At 40.7% G+C, this 24505-nt stretch overlaps 1 protein-coding gene across 2 annotated transcripts in view; it reads right to left on the bottom strand.

The window, feature by feature from the left end:
- The window catches only part of LOC128608122 (fibrinogen C domain-containing protein 1-like), a 92261-nt gene that overhangs the window by 49059 nt on the left and 18697 nt on the right, over positions 1-24505 (bottom strand). For both annotated transcript variants that reach the window (XM_053625581.1, XM_053625582.1), the window contains 3 exons: positions 15485-15964; positions 5693-5861; positions 5156-5289 (listed from right to left, as the gene is read on the bottom strand). In XM_053625581.1, the coding sequence (XP_053481556.1) occupies positions 5156-5289; positions 5693-5861; positions 15485-15964 (783 nt within the window). The remainder of the gene's footprint in view (positions 1-5155; positions 5290-5692; positions 5862-15484; positions 15965-24505) is intronic.

The following is a 24505-nucleotide window of genomic DNA, read 5'->3' as shown; positions in this document are numbered from 1 at the left end:
ACTATGCAAAAAAAAAAAAAAACCCTAAAAAGAAGAAAAGGTTTTCATTTGACTCACCCTCATGTGCAGCTGAACCTTTAAGAAATAAGGGTTTCTCAAGGGTTCCTTGCTTCCCAAAGCTGTTCCACTTGCAATCCATCCATCCATCTATTTTCTTCCATTTAGTCGAAGCAGAGATGCCCAGACCTCCCTCTCCCTGGCCACCTACTCCAGCTCCTCCATGGGGATTCCCAGGCACTCCCAGACCAGATGAGAGATATATTCTCTCCATCTAGTACAGATGGATCTAAATAGATAAAATACCTCCCCTGGGAGGTGTCCAAGAGGGATCCTAGCCAGATGCCAGAATAACGGAGAGGAGAGGTGCAGCGACTCCACCCGGTCGTCTCTAAGCCTGAGCCCAGCCACCCTGTGAAGGATGCTCATTTCCACCACTTGCAATCCTATTGGATTATAAGCTTCGATTTTCAAAGACCGTTTTTTTTTTTTTTTCTCCGAGTGCATACATTGCATTACATAGAGTGAAATGCTTTGCAGTTTTACATTTTCTTGGCACATGGTTCTCTGTTTTTCACTGATCTGGAAGGACTGCTTGGTTGATTGAAGAAATATACAACCTCTCAGATGTCTAGGATGTTATTTTTAGCAACACCGCCCAACTCTGCTATGGTTTGACATTTAGGCTTTGGGTGTTAATGGTGGAAATGTTATTTGACATGACGTCAGGAAACGTTCCAGGCTGCCTTCAGATTTGATGTTTCTAATGGTGGTATTAATAGGTCTATATTCTCAAAAAAATGAAAAAAGGTTCCACGCATGCTTTTATTCTAAGGTCATAACAGGACTAGTCACATGTTGTAATGGGAAGCTTCAGTATGAAACAAAGCACTGAACTGAATCTTTTTTTCTTCTTAGAGTGTATGTGGTTTCATTTTTTTCTGGCCTTGCTGAATGATATGTGCTAGAGGCAGTAGTTTAATGTTGCAGTAGATTACTGGGCAGTACATCTAGGTTGTTTATAGTCATATTAAAATTCCTTGTTGTTGTTGTTGTTGTTGTTTTTGTTTTTTTTATCTATAAAACAGAGAGTGAAAGTGGGTTATTTACAAATATTATAAAGCACCACTTTGACTTTTTTTTTTTTCTCTCCAAGTCTGTCTAGTGCTTGTTGATTTGGGAAAGTTTTGGAATTGTCGTTTTTAAGGACTGCACCTGTGTACATACTGAGGTAGAACAGGGTCATTATAGCAGACATGCCTGACAGCCACAGCTGTTCCACAGATGTTTATACATCTGATTTTGGCAGCAAAAGTGTCTGCTCCAATTAACCACTGTGTGTTACAGAGACGTCCTGTTTTTTTAATTAATTTTAGGCTCTCTCGGTTCACTCTAGCCATCTTCCTCTATTCCTTGTGGCAAAAATGAAATGGAAGTGAAATATCAAGAGAAGGTATGTGAAGCGGGGGGGGGAAAAATAAACCAGTGTGAAGGTGTTTCATTTGTATGTGTTTGATAAACAGAGCTGAGACCTGAAGGGTGTGTACGTCAGAGAACCAGGAAGTCCCACTCCATCTTTCTCCATACCGATCTTCAATCTTCACCACCTCCCTCCTTCACTCACTTCTTTCTCCAGCCTCTCTCTGTTCTGTTGTCTGAACTCAATCTGCTCCTCTCCAGCTCACCCTCATCAGCAATAAAACGCTGGAGGCCAGAGATGATGAATAGAGGCACTGCGACTATTAATTCCTCATAACAGATCCATTCTTCCTCTTCAGGATCCTACTGATGTTGATGCGCTTGGGAGGGAAAGAAAACGAGGCTAACGCTTTCACAGAACTAAGCACATTTGATTAAAATGAGAGCTCCACCCTACTTCAGACGTGACAATGAAGGCAAATCAAGAAAATACGTGTTTTTAATCATTCTGAATGTCTTGTCGTGATGATGTGATGGCATAACTCTTTGTAGAGTCTGTCTGAACTACTGAAATGTTGACATGGTTTTATCTTTTCTACATCCACTAGCCAATCACTTAAAGAAATTCAACAAATTAAACACCTAATCCTGAATCAAATGCAGACTGATTAGTTAAAACAAGGGCCAAGATTAGAAGTAAACACTGCCTGCCAGGATAATGGATTCAAAATAGGGCTGCAGTGATCTGTAATCACGCAGGTACCAACATCCAATACAACATGACAGTATGTGACATAAGTCTGGTGTATGTTGTCACACTAATAAACCGATGACATGAAATGATGGCAATCTGTATGTATTTCACAACTGGCAGTCAAAGCAAAGCAGAATGCAAACTGTGCTGTCAGATAATACCGAGACGAGAAACTACAGCATCTTCCTACGATTTCTACGAAGCGTTTAAACAAAATCAGAGCACAAAGTGGCCGACCTGAGTGTGCGCAGTAGTATCGGCGAGCGTGGGCGTTAAAAACGAGCGCAAGGTATCGTGAATTGTACGATTCGCAAGCATGGAGCAGTGAGGTAACGCACATAGAAATGATAGCATGGGAGCACTTCCGTTCTGCCGGCGCTGACACAACTGCACATCCTTTTCCTCTCACACTAAACTTTGTGCAATTCACGGCCCTCGTTTTGAATGACCATGCTCACTGATATTGCTCTGTGCACTCAGGTCAGCCAGTCTCACGCCTCTATATTAAAGATATGGTATAAACAATATAACATCTTAAACATAACTTGGCACAAGGAGCTCATTATTATCAGCATACTGCATCGACCAAGCAACCAAGCATCCATCCCTGATTGCTTACTACTAAGTACAGTAGGTTAATCATGTTGGTATCAGTATTGGTATCGACGAGTAAAAAACATACTCGTATACAAACTCTATGTGAAAATAATAGCATTAATGCTTGAACCTTATCTCATCTGTGAAACATGGTGGAGGTAGTGTCATGGATTGGGACTGTTTTGCTGCATCTGGAACAGGACGGCTTGCCATCATTGATGGAACAATGAATTCTGAATTATACCAGCGAATTATAAAGGAAAATGTCAGGATATCTGTCCATGAACTGAATCTCAAGAAAAAGTGGGTGATGCATCAAGACAACGACCCTAAGCACACAAGTTGTTCTACTGAAAAATGGTTAAAGAGGAATAAAGTTAATGTTTTGGAATGGCCAAGTCAAAGTCCCTTACCTTAATCCAATAGAAATGTTCTGGAAGGACCTCAAGCAAGCAGTTCATGTGAGGAAACCCACCAACATCCCAGAGTTGAAGCTGTTCTGTACTGAGGAACGGGCTAAAATTCCGCCAAGCCGACGTGCAGGACTGATCAACAGTTACCGGAAACTTTTAGTCGCAGTCATTGCTGCACAAGTGGGTCACACCAGATACCGAAAACAAAGCTTCACATACTTTTCCCCCTCACAGATATGTAATATTGGATCATTTTCCTCAATAAATAAATATCCAAGTATAATATTTTTGTTTCATTTTTTTTTAAAGGGGGTTCTCTTTATCTACTTTTTGGACTTGTGTGGAAAATCTGATGATGTTTTAGCTCATATTTATGCAGAAATGTAGAAAATTCTACTTTCAAACGTTCAAGCACCACTGTAATGTCTATGAATGATTTATCAATTGATGTAAAATTTCACAAAATTACAGTCTTCATTTTCCCGGACCACCAGAACTTGGTGCAGGACTGCATGCTGTCATGTAAGTTCTGTCTAAGGCTCCACAAAACAGTCCTGCTGGCATGTTAAACCTTTGGCCAGTGCCTGTTCCAACAGATATTTCGCGTCTTTAGAAAGCAGCCTGTAGTGAGACTCTGGGGTTAACATGGATCTTTGAACAGATTACCTCCTCAGAGTAATGACCAAACAGAAATGGTAAAGCATGAAATCAGAAAATATCTGCAACAGTATTGTTCTGACAATCAAGCTAAGTGCGGTTGATACCTTTCGTGGGTGGAATATTCTAAAAATTAACTATGGACACATTTCTCCATTTAACTCCCTTTCAATGGGTTCTAGGTCATCAGCCTACACTCCTTCCATGCGAGATAGAGACAAGTTATATAAGCACAGTGGATTAATGGTTTTAGAAAATGTTTTAATTTTTCACACACACACACACACATACACATCAGCATCTGTGAGAGGAATAGGTAGAGTATTGCTATAACCAATGATTAACTTCAGTCATAAATATGCTTATTAATCACTGTTTATTTTTTTCCACCTGGGACTTTTCAGTATATGGCTTGGATCCAAGGTTTTTTTTATGGACTCCTGACCATTATACTCATTTGTGCTTGCTGAACATCCCATTCCAGATTTAGTCCCCCTTTGCTGTTATAATAACCTCCTCTCTTCTGGGAAGGCTTTCAGCTAGATTTTGGAGCATGGCTGTAGGGATTTGTCCATTCAGCCACAAGAGCATTAGTGAAGTCAGGTAGTGATGGTGCACGAGGAGGTCTGGGGTGCAGTCGGCGTTCCAGTTCATCCCAAAGGTGTTCAGTAGGGTTGAGGTCACGGCTCTGTGCAGGATACTCGAGTTCTAACACTCCAACCTTAGCAAACCATGTCTTCATGGAGCTCATTTTGTCCACAGGGGCATTGTCATGCTGGAACAGGTTTGGGCCTCTTAGTTCCAGTGAAGTGACATAGTAATGTTACAGCATCCTTTGCAATTGTGTGCTTCCAACTTTGTGGTAAGAGTTTGGGGAAGAACCACATATGGGTGTGATGGTCAGAAATCTACAAACTTGAGGCCATATTTGTATATCTACATTGGGGTCCAAAAGTCTTGGACCACATGGAATATCTGGGATGTTTTTGTTTTGAAAGATTAGAGTTAAATTGAAACAGAAACATTTTTTCAGTCAATGTAGCCTATGATAAGTGATCCAGGCTTCTGTAAACAAGAAATTGTATGTAACATGGCACTAAATAGCACGGATCTATAGCATATAGTTCTTAAGGTTTTAAGATGCCTTTTAAGATATAGAAAAAGCAGACATTTTGGTCTGCTTTCCGTTTTGATTTGGCTTTGGATACACCTCGGCTGCACAGCTTCAAGTCATTACTTCAGCAAAAACTCATTATGAAGATCTTCATGTGCAGGTCAAGTATGTCTAGGGATCGATAATCAAACAACCAGGACTCACCGTCCAGCCACCTCCCTCGGTGCTCATGTCACAGTAAACCTGGAAACCTGCGGGGAAATGTATGGGAAAGATGGAGTAGATCCCGTCTTCATGCTGTCCACTAGCATAGATATCGCTGCAGTCTCTTGGTCGACCTGCAAAAAAAAAACATCATCATCAGGGACGGCTGTGGCTCAATTGGTAGAGCGGGTTGCCCACTAATCGTAGGGTTGGCGGTTCGATTCCTGGCCCACATGACTCCACATCCTTGGGCAAGACACTGAATCCCAAGTTGCTCCCGATGGCAAGTTAGCGCCTTGCATGGCAGCTCAGCTACCATTTGTGTGTGAGTGTGTGTATGAATGGGTGAATGAGACACAGTATAAAGCGCTTTGGATAAAGTGCACCATTTACCATTTATCAGGATGCACTAAAACCGTCTTGCAAGAAGTGACTGTTGAAGAGTTAGTAGAAGGTAAGTCTACAAAAAGCAAGGGGTCATTACTGCCAGATGGTTACTGTACTATAGGATGGTACGTTAACGACATGAGTCTTTACCCTCTCCGCTGGAGCAGCCCCTGGACCGGATGCCACTGCGCACTGGAGCCCTCTGCAAGTCTGCCTTCAGGAACACCTTCATGCTGCCAGGTTCCTTCTGCATGGAGTCGAACACGTCACTCAACGTGTTCACGACCTTCATCATGTTACTTTGGCTTTCGGATAACAGCTGAAACACGAGAGAGAGAGAGACAGAGATTTCTTGACATTCGAGTGCTAGATTCAATGCTGACTCTAACACGTTATGGAGGTTCTTGCGTTTTAGACCGCAGGGAATGTGTCAGATCTGCAGAAGGACCTGTCTTCAATTAGCAAAGCTTGTTTCTGAATGTGAAAAACACTCAGATCTCCAAGATGCTGTCTTTCTATGCGTGTGTGTGTTGGAGTACCCATGACAATAATGGCAGCCCATGCACTGGTGACCTTGTGAAGAAACCAGCATGGCTTGATCTCGCATAGACTCACATTCAAACACCCATTTTGTGCATTACCACAGCAACCATGCTTACCTGTCATTCATGAGTAGGATGGCCCAGTAGTAGGAATTTTTTTTTTTTTAAATAATGAATAATACATGACAACCACAAGGGGAGAAGCTACGTGCTTTCACTGGTTGATGCGTTTCCTCCACAGTCTGAATGTATCGTCCTGTATCCACTACCTAACAGTATAGTACAGTATCATCCTTCCCAAGGAGAGAGAATCTGTTTTGTTTGTGCATACATAAGGGTTTGGCATTTATCACTAATATACAATGGAACTCTTCCTCTTAGGGATGTAACGCAATGTATCTGCGTCTCTTCAGTGCTCTAAACGTTCACATCTACATCTGTATTTGGATATAAACCCAAAGTGGGTGTGGCCTCAACCAGAAGGGGTATATTATTATTAATGTTTTTTTTTAAATTAAATATGAACTATGTCCCCTGGAAACACTGGAAAGGCCAGGGGTAAAAATCCCAAAGGTAGAAATGCCAGCAGTGATGTTTCCTCAACCTATTATCATTTGAGAGATGTGCATGGGAATGCCATTTTATATTTTAACGAATTTACCTAGTTTTATTTTTTACAATATATAAACAAACTACTAGCCTAATTGAAACCACCACTCAGTCACTCAGACCAGGCAGTTCCTAAGGACCACCGCACAAGCTTCGTCTGACAACTCACTCATGCCCGCATGAAAGTACATCTTCCCCCTCATGCAACTTTTTCTAAATTATGTGATCATACGGGTTACATCGCTAATTCCAAATACCAACTGTTTTGTCTTAATAATACATAATATTAGATAAATTAGTGAGTGGGAAATGCATTAAAGGATTCCTGTTAAAATGGCTATTCAATTGGAAACACTTAATTTATTGCCAACTATTAAACATGAGTTTTTACTAGGACTTCATAGTGCATATTTGTATTATTATTGTTATTCTACAACTCCTTTGGACTGTCATACAAAATATAGTTTAGACAGTGGAATGGTCTACTTTCCAGATTGGGTCCGTATTGAATACTAATAGGTTAGCCATTACATTCTACTAACTTATTCAGTGCATGCAATGTGACTACTCATAAGGACTTTACAATGTAATTTCAGTGATTGATTGGTAATTGGGGTATCACAGTGGTACAGTGAGCTGGAAGCTCTGCCACCTTCCAGCTCCAGGGTCCTCAGTTTGATCCTGAACTTGGATTCCTGTCTGTGTATATGGGTTTCCTCCTATTGTCCAAAAATATGCAGTTACTCTAAATCGCCCCTAGATGTGAATGAGTGTGTGAACGTGTGTGTGTGTGTGTGTGTGTGTGTGTGTGTGGTGCGCTGCGATGGACTGGCATGAATTCTTCCACTTTGCGCCAGCGCTCCCAGGACAGGCTTCAGAGCCACCGTGAAACTGACTAGGAAACTGCGGTTACTGAAGATGAATAATGAATCATTAGTAATTATGGAAATTCCATGGTTCTCCGGCATCTTTTGGGATTTATGGGTGTCATGTATGGTATGTGTCAGACAAACATGCTGGCTTTTCCATAGCAGGCTAAGTATGAGAAACATAAATTTTCATGGGCTCCCAAATAAACATCCCACGATTGCCTAAGCACATATCATGGAGCTCCAATGGTGATCTATCCAACCCCACTCATAACCGTTTGGACTCCAGTGGGAATCCAGTGGGTGTTTGCCATAACTAATAGAGGATTTTCAATAACAACCCATCCGATTAAAATGTATAGCCTGCTCATCCAGGGGTATCTGATATTCGCACTTAACCGTCTGAATCTTTAAATGGAGTGTTAAAAAGTAAAGCCAGATTTAGACTAATTTCATTGGAATTAAGGTCTCGGTCCTGCGCTGGCCCGCTGTTGGCAGATAAAGCTTGTTTTGATATTGTAATTGGACTCTGTAAACGTTCAATGATGGTCACTGCTACTTTGTGAACATGATTTAAAATTGGTGGTTGAGATGCATTCATTAATCATGGACACATTCAAAGCTGCTTTTTTTTTTTTTTTTTTCTTGCTTCCTATCAGAGTGGGCATCTGAGTGTGGAACAAAACTCTCACTTAAAAAAAAAAAAAAAACAAGACTTCACTCGCTGGAAAAGAAAGATTAATGAACACAACAGCATCAGAGGAAATTGAATAGAAAATAGCAACCCAGTGTCAAGCAATCGCAAGCAGAAAGAAGAGATTTATAAAGTATATTAGGTTTTAGTCTTCTATTATTTATTTATTTTTTTAAGAAGCACTGTTTTAACAGGAAATAGTCAACATTGGGATTGTCATCTTAGATGTCATTCTGCGCTTTGATTTAGATTCTTCTTGTTCTGCATAGGCATAAAATAAAGTTTTCCACTCTTCTAAGATGCAAAACGAGGGGGTATGTTAGTGTGAAGTTTTACTTCGACATGACAATTAAACACATTTCCACACACACACACACCCCCCCCCCACACACACACACAAAACAATTATACCCATTTTCCTCTGAATATAAAAGACTCCTTCCCGACCAGCCATTGCATCATCTCATCGCTGCTATTAAATTGGTTTCTAAGAGTTGTTTGTGGGTTTTTTTTGCAACCCACAGTGTTGTCGCTTTGCATAGTTCAGCGTTATTGTATTAAAAACCCTTGGGACGGTAAATGAAGGCTTGAAGACATTCGCTACATTATTTCTTCTCTGAAGCGTGCCATTATAAAATCGGAGTTTTCTAGTGTCTCTGACAATCCCTGCCAGGTTTCACACGGTCTAAATATAGATATCTAAATAAGCGGTTTATACGAGTTGGGACGAGGAGATCGAAAATAGTCGCGTTGGTATAATGTCATGCCTGGGCTTGCACTCAATCTTCAAAATTAGTCTCAGTGTTGTCAGAACGTTCCTCGAGTTGATCAGAGAGACCGCCTGAGGCCGATGTAGCCTGCACTGGTATTGTCAGAGCGCAAATTCTGCTATTCTGCCACCAGAATTAACATTCCTGTTGGATAGCGATTGGCATCATAACAACAATCACGACAGTCAAAGAAAGTTTAAACAAACTTTAGACATATATATGTGTGTGTGTGTGTGTGTGTATTTATATATCTGTGTGTGTGTGCACCACTAATTTTAGTCAAGCATGTGATGCAGCTTTGCCAGGAGATGATGGAAAGTGTCAGGGTGGATTAATTTCAGCGCGTGTCTGACAGATGAAAAAAAAAAATGTTTCTTTCTTTTCACTCCTTCAAGGGAAAGGGCAAAAGCGTGTTGTCTTGGTGAAACAGGTCTCTCGCTAGGCAGAAGGATGGAAAAGGGTCTGACTCACCATACAATTACCCACAGCACTCGATTTCACAGGCTGTTCTGATAATTAACTACAGAATATGTTAAATACTCCTGTAGCCACCTTCTTGACTCAAGTCTGCCCTTTGCTAAAGCTGTGCTTTTACCACATAATCAGCAGTGCCAAGATCACCTGAAACTAGAAGAGCAACGTGCAGACTACTTTCGTTAGATGCATTCTAATTTTACGTTCAGGCCAAAATGGCTCATTGTAAATACTCAGTAGAAGAGAATAGTTCTGAAAACGATATACTGCGGGGGTTTCCTCCGGGTACTCCGGTTTCCTCCCCCAGTCCAAAGACATGCATGGTAGGCTGATTGGCATGTCTAAAGTGTCCGCAGTGTATGAATGGGTGTGTGAGTGTGTATGTGATTGTGCCCTGCGATGGATTGGTACCATGTCCAGGGTGTACCCCACCTTATTCCCGCTGCTCCCTGGGATAGGCTCCAGGTTCCCCCGTGACCCTGAAAAGGATAAAGCGGTATAGAAGATGGATGGATGGATGGATGGTATTAGTAATTATTATATGACATAAATTTAATCTTGAAAACGTTACGGACGTGACACAGCACTGAAGCGTCGTGATGTCCTAAATGTAGCCCTCATAAAAGGCATTCAAAAGGCATCGCTGTGATGGCAAAGTGAGCGGATTTATTTCGGATTTATAAGCGGTATAGAAGATGGATGGATGGATACTACATATCACGATCATAAGTAAGGCTATAGCTTTTTAATGTCTGGTTACCGCCAAAAGGGAGAAAGTGACATTTAAAGATTTAATTCTGGCTTTGACGCAGGAGAAACGGACACACTTTGACAGCCGGTATCTGATTACAAATTGAATCGATTAGGCTTTTGTTCAGTTCGCTATGGCGTACATGAGATTTGTGTCAGAACGGCGACCGTACATTTGCATAAACAGAAATTCTGGCAGCGCATTCATAAACCACGATTAGCAAAAACTACAGTTAGAAACTACGATGTTAGCAGAGAACGCTGTTTGTTTGAAGACCATGTGAAATTTTTGCCACCGAGTTCACTGTTCTCAGTTTCAGAGTGTTTTTCTTCTTTCTCATTGAATATTTCTTGAAAAGTTACGTTCAATACTTTTGGCACATACAGTTATTGTATTCTAATGCAGGGATAAATAAACAAAATCCTTAACCATTACAGAAAATGTATCGATGTATGCGTTGAAATTTCTAATGGTTTAATATGTTTAGTGATATGCCACCATTTGAAATGAATTTCAAATCTATCAATCACAAAACATTTGAATCCTATTAGAAGTTGTCCAGAAAATGCCTAGAGTTCCAAGTATATTTGTATTTTGTATCATTTGTATCATTTTAAATATATGTGGTTTAATAGTAACCTCCGGCGTTAATTAATTCTCCTGTGTATGCTGAGAAATTATATACGGGGGGCATTTACATTCGCTCACAGGGAAACCTGAACAACTATACAGCATAAAGTCATATAATATAAAATGGTGGGCTACAGGTTCATGTTAGCTACCTAAAAATATATATATAGTGTGACAAATATAGAAAGTAAATATTTACAGTTGAGGTCATAAGTTTACAGAATCTGCAAAATAAAATAATATAAAATAATAATAATAATAATAATAATAATAATAATAATAATAATAATAATAATAATAATAAGAGGGGTCATAAAAATTGCATTTTGTTGTTTATTTAGTTCTGCCCTGAATAAGCTATTTCACATAACAGATGTTTACATATAGTCCACAAAACACAATAATAACAGAATTTACACAAATGAACCAGCTCAAAAGTTTACACACGCTCGATTCTTAATACCGTGTGTCGTTACCTCGATAATCAATGACTGTTTCTATGTTTCGTGAGAGTTGTTCATGAGTCCGTTGTTTGTCCTGAGCAGTTAAACTGTCCACTGTTCTCCAGAAAAATCCCCCAGGTCCTGCACATTCTTTCCTTTTCCAGCATCTTCTGCATATTTGAGCCCTGTCCAACAGCGGCTATATGACGTTGAGATCCATCTTTTCACACTGAGGACAACCGAGGGACTCGTACACGACTATTGCATAAGGTGCAAACGTTCGCTGATGCTCAAGAAGGCAACATGATACATTAAGGGTAAACTTTAAATTTAATAAATTAAGGGGAGGGTAAACTTTTGAACAGGATGATCGGTGTAAATTGTTATTACTTTGTTTAAAGATCTTATTTTTTTTAATTTACCTTCAGAAGCTATATAAGAAAGTTACAGCACAAGTTTCCCAGAAGACAAAATAATAACAATTTACACCGATCATCCTGTTCAAAAGTTTACACACCGTTTACAATCAGTGACTGCTTATGTCTTGTGGACTATATGTAAACATGTATAATGTGAAATAGATTATTGAGGGCAGGACTAAATATAAAAACAAAATGCAATTTCTATGATCCTGCTTTTTTTTTTTTTTTTAATGAACATTTTCCAGATTCTGCAAGGCGTATGTAAACGTACGACCTCAACTGTACTTTAACGTGACCCTTCCACGTATTCAGGGGGTCCATGCTTATGCTTTCTATTAAAGATACTGCTTCAACAGCACCTTTTCCAAAATCACCACACATTTCCTGATAACCAGGTTAGCAAATGATATCCATTAACACGAACCTGACCGAAATGACAACGACTAACTAGAATATACATGATCAGAGAAGAAAAAGTGTAATATTGTTTTATGGAAAAACAAAATCCCATGTGTGAGAGAGTAAAAAATTTTAATTAAAGATATAACATAGTAGTAAAATAATAATATACGTTTTGCAAGTAGGGAATCATAAAAAAGTAGATATTAAAATGAACTCATATATTTTAATGGGACATTCCACCATCAGGGTATTTTTCTTCCGAGGGTTAGGTGAAACTTTTCCACTAACGTTAAGGTTACGTGTGCTAATCGCTCCACATCACAGCCTTTCTTAAGTTTCATATAAGGCATCGTGAAACTGGAGCAGTGTTATTAAAGTTAGTGTATGTAATGGGGCTTTCTTCACTTCCTCTGCTTTATGTTTCCAGGGAGCGAAGGGAAGAAATGTTCCAGCGTCTTTAGGTATCTTTAATGATCCAGAGATTCAGAAGTCAGATGAGTGATACAGACAGAGACGGTGTAGAAGCAGAAACTGGCCACTGCTTGAAATATAAATGAGGCTGTATCATGTATTACGTTTTTAAAAAATCAAACTTTTTTTTAAAGGCAATCACCTTGTTGGTAAACCCTAGTGATACTCCAAAATGAAAATTCCTGGCCTGAATAAAACAACCCAAAAAATGACCACAGAATACCTAGATCTTTTTTTAGCAGAGTTAAACGCCAAATGTTCAAAATCCATGTTTTTAAACTCTTGTTCATCAGTTATTAGTTTATACGTCTCTCCCCTTTCAAATAGATACTGTAAGAGCCTGGTCATGTATGAAAAGACTTGGCAAGTAGTGTTACCAAGATGGCCACCAAATGGACAAAACTTTTCTATAGGGACGTTGCCAGAGATTCACAAAAGAAGCCTTTTTTTCTTGGGTTTACAGATAACTAGATGGCAAACGCACTCAGCATATCAGCAATCTCTCTCATTCTAAATGAGAAGAGCACTCGACTTACAAAGAAAGGGGAAAAGGCGCATAATACCTGGGAAGCGCTCTGATTCCAGGTTAAGGGGCCGAGGAAGCCGCTTAACCGTCAACTCATCAGCTCGATTGTAAGTCGCTTTAGATAAAAGCGTCTCCCAGATGAATAAATGTAAACGGATCAACCGAAGCGTCTCCTTCTTCCTATTTAACGTCCTACAAATTCCCAGCTTCTCTAATGACGATGACGTTTCTGCACCCGCCACTTCCCCATCTCCTCCGTACTAGTCAACAACTCCTACCTAAGAATCTTTCAGCAGGGGGGAGGGGGAGGAGGGGAGTGTGTGTGTGTGTGTGTGTGTGTGTTGTCTGGATATTACGCACAAAAAAAACACAAGCTACCCAAAACTGCACTCACTCTGTAAATGTAAATGTACAGCTCTTGTCTGAATTCTCCTCAGGAGGTGACTCTTCGATTCCCTTTTTAAAAAATGCCTAACAGTCCAAGTGTCCTTCAAGCAAAGATTTCAAAACCCATTTCTAAACTTGCCTAAGTGAATATGACAAATTATAACCAGACACACCGCAGGGATTTACAGGAGATGGTTCAGCCCCACTGTTTATTGCCTGGCTGAGGAAATCTAATGAAAATACGATCCTAGTTTGCTGTCTGAATTCATAAAATGCTGATCTAAGTGGAGAGACAGTTGGTCCCATCTGTCTCTCAGTATGCTGGTCAGCACTGAAACAACACTATTACAGGTTACACAGGAGCTTCTCTAAATCATCACCCTGCCCACTAGAATCACTAGGTTTCAAAGAGCATCTCCAGACAGAACTGTCTTCAGGTCAGCCTACATTCCTGAAGGAATATGGAGCTGAACAGTGCTTTAACACACAGCAATTTAAACCTGTGAAAGGCTTGTAATTGAACTGATGAGCCCATCTTGTGCTGGAGTTCAATCTGCAAGTCATTCACTACTAAATGTCCTTACTGTGAACTGTGATTCACATTACCGCATACCTGCATCTGGACAAAGAAAGGGTTTATGGGTAGGCATAGCTTACAGAGAAGCCAACCTTTAAAATCTCAACTATACTGAACTTGTCTTGCAAATGTCCAATGCTGTGTGTCAAGCTTGAGATGCAAATAATCCCACAGAACATCTGATAGATTTTGCACACTTTTCTGGCCACGGGATTCAGACTCTTGCTGGCTGAAATCAGTTTGTCGCTCTGCACTCCCATTTATATGCATGTCCCTGTGCAGGTTTGCAGCTAGAAGAGAATATGCTGGACACTGGGAGGCGTTGAGCTTTTTGTAGAAAGATTTAGTCATTAGACTGGGACAAAAATGTTCAGGGAAACTTCTTTTGAACGTTATTAAAGACTTTTGTTTGAAGCAGTTATGGGTGAGTAAACAAGATAAGCTCAATAAAGGGCTACTGGGAAATCTCTGCACTTGGCTGTCTGCCATGTCAGGTAAAATGTCTCTTTCTGTGACAGTAGGTGTTTCTTGGACTTTTTTAAATTCCTTTTTTTTTTTCTTTTTCTTTTTTTTTTAAAAAAAGGACCCAGTATACTCTGGAAACTACCCAGACCTCGCACAAAAGCAAAATTGCTGGGCAAAGGACACAAGGCATTTTCAAAACTTTGTCCAAACCAGTGAATGGACAGTAAATGTGTAAATAAACATCTGGGTGAATATCCAAAGGTACACTACATTCATTTAGAAGAGCACCGAACAGCGCTGCTGCTAGTTTTAAACTAACCATGTGAAAAGCAATCACGCATACAAAATCAACACATACATTCATCTTAAACAAACTCTCGAACCGTTCCCAGCACTACAGCTGGATGTGCCAGAGTTGAGCAGCAAGTTAAGGCAAATACGTCACTTACGTTTGGATTTTTACTCTACAGTGCTACTGCCAAAACGTCCACATTCTCAAATGTCCGTCGATGTTTCAGACTTGGTTTTTGCGTGGTTATAACGTTGTGGTGTTACTGGTGTTTGGATTTGTGTTGTTGGATTTTGTTGTGTGTTTTCAGATTATGGTTAATACTGAGGTTATTTGTTTTCGGTTGTGGTCAATCTCTCGTGTTAAGCATCGCCAAAAAGGGCAGCTTAGCAATGGGATATTAATTCACAGTGAAATTTTACCTGCGATGGAATGAAAGCTTAGCAATGGGATATTAATTCACAGTGAAATTTTACCTGCGATGGAATGAAAGCTTAGCTCCTCTCATAAAATGTTGACTATATACCCAGATGTTCTTCTGGGTTAGCGGTGGTATACTGAAAAAAGGAGTGTTAACTCAAGCTGTGGGCCTGGTCTGGTTTAATAGCGTGAGAGTCTCACCTGGATGAGCCTGGCCTGCTCAGTCTGCAGCATGCTGATCTCCTGGCTGATGCTGCTCTGGCCCTGCCTCAACGTGCTGTACTCCGCCTTCAGCTGGCTGCCGTGGGCTGACAGCTTCGCAATTTCCTCAGCCAACTGGACAAGCAGTGCACGCTCCTGTCCCTTCACTGACTTCAGGTCTGTGTCATGGTGACTGAGCGAGTGCAGCAGTGACGTCTGTAACCCCTCCAGTCGCAAGAAGTTGCTGTTGTAGTCGGGGCAGTTGGGGTCGATGAAGATGTTAATGCGGGAGCCATCACCCCTCTCTACCGTCACCAGGGCGTTACCTTCGTCTTGATTGGTAGTGATGAGGGGTGGAGCATCGGGGCCTGAGGGTGTCTGGGAGTGGTTCATTAAGAGGATGGTGCCTGTTACTGTAACGGCTAGTAGCACAGCAACAAAGAGGAGAATGGTGCACAGGAGGTAACTACAGCTCGTCCTCTGTGAGAGAAAGAGAGAGAGGAAGACGACGAATAAAAACCAGGGGAAAAAAGCAGGAGAAAAACGCTAGACAAAAGGAAACACGTTAGACAAAAGCATTTCAAATGAAAGTAATTAGAACGGAAGACTGGAGCTGCCACACCGGAGATCCTGTTTTATGTTTTAAAGACGTCATGCTCACTCACTGCTTTACAGTTGACGCTTCAGTAATGCACCTGACACGCCAAGCCAACAGCACATGTCAGGAAAATTAGGAACAAGCACAGTAATAAGTGGGTGTTTATTACTCCACTGCAGCTTTATGAGTGGTTAAATCAACAGCCAGCGCACACTACAGACAACGCACATGGGCAGGCTACAATTTGGATGTTTCTTCCCCTTGAGAGCTATATACTTGAATATGCACTATGTCTATATGTATGCACAGAAAAAGAAGAAGGAAAAAAAAACAGCTGCTTGCAGAACACTCTACTGAATGCTGGGGAAATTTATGATCATTATTTTCTCTTCCGTTCCCATGGTGAAAATCATTACACTTTAGGGGTCGCAAGCCGAACTCCTATTACCCTGCTGTGTGCTGACTGTTTACAATACACCCATGGAGAGAAACTAACCACAACAAGCCTGCAGGACTCGTTTCCTCACACTCCGCTGAATCTTCCGCAGTCTCTGTCATATTCTTTCGAAAGATAATAAATATGCACAGAAGAAGATGCCAATCTACAGTCATCATTAGGCTGCAGAAGAGAGCAGTCTCTGCAGAATAAAGCAATAATATCTGATGTCTGCTGGGATTAGGAAACCTTGCCTCCGGCCCCCTGCACAACTAACGAGAGCATCATTTGGCTGCGAAGGAAGAAAGACTTGGACAAAGGTGTGGGGACAAATGCAAGCTATGAGATGGGCTCCTTCCAACAAGCACATATAAGAGTCATGCAGAACCTTTGTAGAGAATCAACAGAAGCGTTTATAAAGGAATTTCAGCTTTTCAAGATGAGACAAGATAGCCCTTAGTGTCCCGTATTTTCTTGGGCTTTCCAACTGTCACATTGTTACCATGGTGGATAAATCATAGATTTATTAGCTACCCTACTAGGCAAGTAAATGTTCCAGTGTGCTGGCCAGTCCCTTGTATTGACTGCCTGGATAAAAACGGATAAAAAAGCAATACCGAGTCCATACCACGCCATCAAACCCCATGTATCCCAGCCATGGAAATGGAACAAAACCTGCACTAACGTCTTTATTCATGCAGTTGCTAGATTCAAATTTTTGAATTTCCGCTATTGGGGATCAATAAAGGTAAAGGTACATTATCTTATCTTAAATATCAGGGCTACACGTTCAATTACTCAATATCGAGTGGATTATTTAAAAAGACTCGTGGCTATAGAAATCATCACTTGAAAGAAAGTTATACTGTACCATTCGGAAGTTTCACTGTTTTTTTTTGGGTTTTTTTTAAACATGACTGCACTAATGAGTGTAACTGCTATGATCCATCTTCCAAGCTGGCTAAACAAGACAAGCTAGTCTACTCTTTAATAGCACTGTAGGATTACTAAACTCATTTATAATGCTGTGTTTAATAATGCTCTCCAGTTCTTCTTCCAAAACTCGAAAAAAAAAAAAAAAGGTACATATAAAGGACGCTCGGGACAGGGCTTCATTGTAATGAATGACAGGCCTGTGATTAGCAAATCCTCTAGGTTCATAAACCATCACATGATTAAAAATATCAAAATATCTTGCACTTATGCAGCACTGGAAAGGAAGACATACCTATGCATATCATGTATAATATATATATCATCAATTTGTACATTCATAACTCCACAAGAAATCTAATCCTAAATTAGCACATGGTTTGTGCACACAGGTCCCAGAAGTCCACAGTGGGAGGGCTTTGGCAGACAAACTCTGACTCACTGAGACGGTATGCTATGCTACGCTACACAGCATGTGTATAAAGCATCAGTCTTGTCTTCCTCTGTGAAAGTGATGACCTTTCAAAGAGTGCCTCTAGGGGACCGGGAGAGCACAGAGCCTTTTAAACATTTTACTAGCGAACGCCAATTGGAATACCAATCAGGGAGCCAGTGACCATAGAGATTCCCAGACACGTACACACCCACACTTCCACCACCACCCTGCTCCTCTGGCCCCGGACAATAGTGGCTCGAGATCATGAGGCCATGCTCAACCAGGCATGGACAATATTTTGAGAAGAGCTTTTTATGTGTTGTCAGTGAAGCGACGCTGGTAAGGCAAAGGACATGAGGACAGCGCCGAGGGTATCTAAAATAAAAGCGTAGCAGCATTCTCCTCTTCAGCTCATCTTTCAGTGGCACTTCACCCATGGCAGAGTGACACCAATAGCGCTGAGGTCAGAACCAGTGCAGAACATACAAAGCGGGAGAGCACTCAATGATTACTATAATGATTGGTTCAAAAGAGTCATACAAAGACGCCTTCAGTCAGTCTTACCTCCGTATTGCTTTTAAGCTTAAATTAAGTGCAGGTGCTCTGGAGAGAAAAGGCTTATTAAGGAGATGGATGGACAGATAAAAAGGCTTAGCTTTCTTTCAAGTGATCCATTGTATAGCCATGTGCCATTTTTAATGACCCAATCAATATTGTGTAATAAAAAAAAAAATTCGTGTGGTCCTGATATTCCATCCAAATGGCTACCTCCATGAATGAAGATATTACAGGTTTTCCTCTCCATTACTAGGGCTCAGATTCGTGAGGTCAGATTCAGAAAGGCTCCTTCATGGACACATCAATTGGTGTGTGTTTTCAACGGACTGAATAGTCTAACGATGAATGGCCTAAATAGTGATTTACACAATGGTTCATTGAATGAGCTTGTCTTATGGGCCAGTGGTTCTGAGGGTGCTTTCAAACTTTCGTTTAGTGATGAACACTCAGTACTCAGTACTTAGTGACTGTTCTGCATATGACGCAATATGAGTGACAATATGATTGTCAGACAAAGAGTAATCCAGTGACCTTTCATTCTACTAGTACACTAATAACTGTTGGTTAACAACAATAGTCAGGATTCCGACTTTTCTCTAATAAAAAAATTAATTTTCCTGAACAGTAGATGTAAAAAAAATACAAAACTTTTATCAGAACCGATACGAAGCATCCACCAAAGCACTGCCAAGTTACTGACCGATAAAATAACACCCACACATACAAACAATTTGGTGTGCGTGAAAGCTGTTGCAATGTGTAACCAACTGAATCAAATGAAAAGATGTCACAATGTCACAAAAATAAATAAAAAAACAACCCCGAAACAGATTTCAGCAAACAAACTCAGTGTAAAAATTGACCACGGTTCATTAGGAACGATAATGCACTCGTTATGTGGAGCAGGATATTAAAAACGACTTTTCATGAGTTTCATGTCTAGAATTGTAACTCTACGATAGGTTTCAATACATTGCATCACTCGCACGTTGCAATCTCTTAGTTACATCTTCCAAAGAAAAACAGATAATCCACTGCAATATGTCCAACATGTTTCATTTTTATATAGATAAAGGCTCCAGCTGATCTCTGTGTGATGGCAGGACCAGCACTGAATCCCTGGGCTTCGCATATAACCTGAGAGGAGGCCAGAAATAAAAATCAAAACACCGATCTACCTGCCAACTACACAAGCTGCAGACCTCACTGTGGCTTCCTCATTATATTACAGGCCAGACAGGGAGCTCGCTTTCGCCTACGACTCGCTCAACAGGATACGTCCAAAAGCCTTTAGGATTAGATAACCATGAATCTCAGATCAGGAAGCAAAGCACTGATGGATTTTTTTAGCATTTCTAGCACTTCCTGAATCTGGTTAATGGGTGGAATCTTGCAGACAAGGCAGACTGATGTATGGGAAATCAAATGATAGGACAGCTGGATTGATGTACAGTACAAACCAAACAGACAGATGTTTATTTGATTTTAGTGGTCCAGAGTTTCCAGAGACTGATTTCTATGTACCATGCTATTTTACCCTAAAACTGGGTTGCCTCTGCCTGAAGGTTAAAACCTGGCCACAGATTAAACTTTCAGCAAGATAATGTTAGTTAGTTACAGTTACATTTATATAGTGGCTTTTCTAGGCTCTCAATGCACTTTACATAGTATGTATGCCCGGTGGGGGGGGTTTCTAGTCAAGCACCACTAGTGTGCAGAATCCAACTGGATGATGCCATAGTGCGCCAGAACGCATAATGCCTCCAAATTAACACAAGAACAGTGTTTTGAAACAATCGTCTCCAGATTGGAGAATCGTCTACTGATTGGAGAATCGTCTACTAATTGGAAAATCGTCTACTGATTGGCAGGTGACTGGAATGTGAGCTCAAATCCCAGCACTGCCAAGCTCCCATCGTTTGTCCATAGTCCTTGATAGAACCTCAGCTGTCATCTGCTCCGTTGTATTACAATATTGTAATTTGCTTTGGATAAACATATCAGCCAAATGAGCAAAATGTAAAAAAAAAATAAAAATACATTCAAGATATGAGCTATGACATGAGATCCATCCATCCATCCATCCATCTTCTATACCGCTTAATCCTTTTCAGTTTCACGGGGAAACCTGGAGCCTATCCCAGGGTGCATCGGGCACAAGGCGGGGTACACCCTGGACAGGGTGCCAATCCATCACAGGGCACACAAACACATACACACATACACACACCCATTCATACACTACGGACACTTTGGACATGCCAATCAGCCTACCATGCATGTGTTTGGACTGGGGGAGGAAACCGGAGTACCCGGAGGAAACCCCCGCAGCACGGGGAGAACATGCAAACTCCGCACACACAGGGCCACGGTGGGAATCGAACCCCCGACCCTGGAGGTGTGAGGTGAACGTATGACATGATATATAGACTTATTAATGGCAAGGACAGATCATTTTGACCATAGTATCTTACATAAAATTAAGCACAAAAAATATATATAGAACGGTATAATTACCTAGTCTTCTTACCAGACAGCTGCTTTCGAGAAAGTAAATGATGCACATATGCAACAACTGTCTTCTTATCCCTGGTTTAGCGATTTACACGGTTTAAGAGTGTAAGAGTGCAGGAATTAAAAGCGCTGTGAAAAGCTCTGCAAACGTATGACCACTTATGCTCTCATAGCACATACTGTACTGCTCGCTGATTTGAGACCAATGACTGCCAAAGGATCTGGCAAGCAGAATGGTACTGCACTTAGAAATGTTTAAAATTCTCTCTCTATTAGAGCAAGACATTTAGAACTGGATTTGCTGTACAAGGAGCAAATCTCCAAAGGATGTAAACACCCAGCTGATAACATGTTTCGATGTGGTTTAAATTTTTTATTTTTTATTTTTAAAAAAGCTTTCCGGCTCTCTTATGGATTACATTAAAATGGTGGTCTTTAACTAAAATTTGTAACCGCGCAGTTACATAAAAATTTCTTACTTGTGGTCCAGATAAGCAACGGACACTTACTGATTAACAGTTTGTTTACGTCTATAAATAAATTCCAGGTAGCTTCACGTTACCACTCGGCACCACTCGGTGTACTCAAGAAGAACAAACACATCCCGTCATCTTTAAACATTCACTGTCAACTTTTTTAAACAAGCCATGGCATCACTTCACTAATCGGACTAGCGATGCATTCAAATGTCCCCATGACATGAAAAAATGCATTAAAATGTCCCCCTTTCTGACCTAACGTCTCTTGTCCGATGAGCTGCCTTCAGCTAAAAAAATGCAAGTGGTCATGCTGGTTTACGTTTACAAAACTGGACAGTACAGTCACTACAAAGAGTTCAAGGTGTTGACTTGGCCTCCAAATTCCCTCAGATCTCAGTCCGATCAAGCATCTGTGGGATGTGCTGGACAAAAAGTTTGATCCATGAAGACGCCACTTTGCAACTTACAGGACTTAAAGGATCTGCTGCTAATGTCTTGGTTTCAGATACCACAGCACACCTTCAGAGGTCTTGTGGAGTCAATGCCTCGACGGGTCAGAGCTGACTTGGCAGAACAAGGGGGATCTACACAATATTAGGCAGGTGTTAATGTATATATACCAAGTCAACACCCTGAACTCTTTGTCATGTTCCTCAAACCATTCTTGAACAATTTTTGCAGTATGACAGGGCGCATTATCTTGCTGAAAGAGGCCACTGCCATTATGGAATATCGTTGCCATGAAGGGGTATACCTTTATCTGCAACAATGTTTAGGTAGGTGGTACGTGTCAAAGCAACATCCACATGAATGCCAGAACCCAAGGTTTCCCAGCAGATCATTGGCCAGAGCATCACACCGGCTTGCCTCATTCCCATAGTTCATCCTGGTGCCATCTCTTCCCCAAGAAAGTTACACACACACAGCCGGCCATCCACATGATGTAAAAGAAAACATGATTCATCATCTTCCATTGCTCCCTGATCCAGTTCTGATGCTCACATGCCCAATGTAGGCAATGGAGAGGGGTCAGCATGGGCATTCTGACCTGTGTGTCTGCGGCTACGCAGCCCCATAGACACCAAGCTGCAATGCCCTATCTGATACCGTTTTTAACATAGCCAGCATAAACTTTTTCAGCAATTTGTGCTACAGTAGTTCTTCTGTACGATCGGACCAGACAGGCTAACCTTCGCTCCACACGCACGTCAATGAGACTTGGGCGCCTATGACCCTGTCGCCGGTTCACTGTTTGTCCTTCCTTGGACTACGTTTGGTAGGTACTAACCTCTGCATACACCGAACACCTCACAAGACTGTGACCCAGTCATCTAACCATCACAATTTGGCCCTTGTCAAAGTCGCTCAGATCCTTACATGTGACCATTTTTCCTGCTTCCAACACTTCAACTTAGAGAACTGACTGTTCACTCGCTGCCTAATACACCTTGACAGGTGCCATTGTAAGAAGATAATCAGTGTGATTCACTTCACCTTTCAGTGGTTTAATGTTAAAGCTGATCTGTGAATTACAATATTTCAAGTACTCAGTTCAGTCCCCTGAAATACGTTGCTGGGTCCGCAACTGAACCTCAGTGCACTACAAAGATGCAAGAGCACACACACACACACTCTCCAAGTGTCAAGAACATTTGTGCAGCCTTGGAGAGTAGAGCTTCATTAGATGGCTTGAGATGATAAATGTGTAACAAACGGAGCACAGAGAGATCTTTACTTCAGGCATTCAGAAGTAAGCTGCTCCAGTTTTTCCTCTCCCATGAGTCCTTAACCTGAATGGTTAATACAGCATGGCTTTCTTTTTTTTTTTTATTCATCACACCAATACCCAGTGTGCGAAAGCATCACTGGAAAAAAGATCATCCTTTAAAGGTAGAGTGAAAATCCCATAAAAAGATTCTCCACCATTCATGATGATCTGAACTTCACAAATCCTTGGAGTCCTGATCTTTACGGCAGATATCTTTTCATTCTTTCTAGTAAAAGAGTGATACGACTAGCCTCTAGCCAATTCTATCAATCAATCAATCCACAAAACAAAAAAAAAATGATGAGATCTTTGACTATATACCCACATCAGAGTCCAGTCAGTGTGCATTCTCATCACTAATTCTTGAGTGTAAGTAGTTCAGGCATATATCCTGACCCACTGTTTTCAAGAATATTTGAAATTATCGGCACAAAATACTGTTAGGAAATAGATATAGAAACAAAACACACACTCTCAGAAAACAAGGTACTAAATTGTACTACTGGGTCTCACTGGGTGGTAGCATTCCTATTCAAAAATACAATCATGGTCCTTTTGTAACCTCAACGTACACTACATTGCCTTGCCAAGGTAAAAACAATTTGTACAGTGACTAGCAATGTGTACATTAAATACAGTTTAGGACCTTTTTTGTACACATCTCCCTGGAGGTGTACAGCATTGACACATACAGGTTTACTTTTTACATTTTCATTGCTCTATAACATGTTTTCTTAACAATTAACCCCTTTTGGGAAATTACTTTCAAGCCAAAGTTAAAGAATTCTTTTACAAAACTAGCAGCATAAAAAATCTCAATGGAAAAAAATACGAGCTGAAATGTGTGTGAATGCAAGAAAGAGTTATTGCATCATAAAATGTAAGAACCTATCAAGTTCCATATGCAAATGAGATGGCAGGGGCATCATCGTTTCTGGATTATTTCATTAGGCTAAAAATGTAGGTGCTTCTGTAATGGCTTTGTGTAGAACCGCCGTGTCAAGAAACGCATTCAGTATAGGAGAATTTTTTTTTTTTTTTTTTTTTTTACAGGTTTTAGAAATGTCAATTACTGTCATTTTTTTTTTCTGTTCAAATAGAGAACACTGAATGATAAGCATACTTCACAAGCTCCAAAATGGCCATGTTACATTCATGGAAAACGAATTTTCATATCTGTTTTGTGAAAACGAAGATATTTTGATTATATGAAGCAGCGGCGTCCAGTCTAATCCACAAAAGGTCAGTGTGGATGAAGGTTTTTCATTAGTTCATCTTGACCTTCAATTGACTATCATG

Source organism: Ictalurus furcatus, chromosome 5 (assembly GCF_023375685.1).
Source record: "Ictalurus furcatus strain D&B chromosome 5, Billie_1.0, whole genome shotgun sequence".
NCBI lineage: Eukaryota > Metazoa > Chordata > Actinopteri > Siluriformes > Ictaluridae > Ictalurus > Ictalurus furcatus.
Note: the sequence above shows the minus strand (reverse complement) of the source record. Positions and strands in the feature narration are given on the sequence as shown.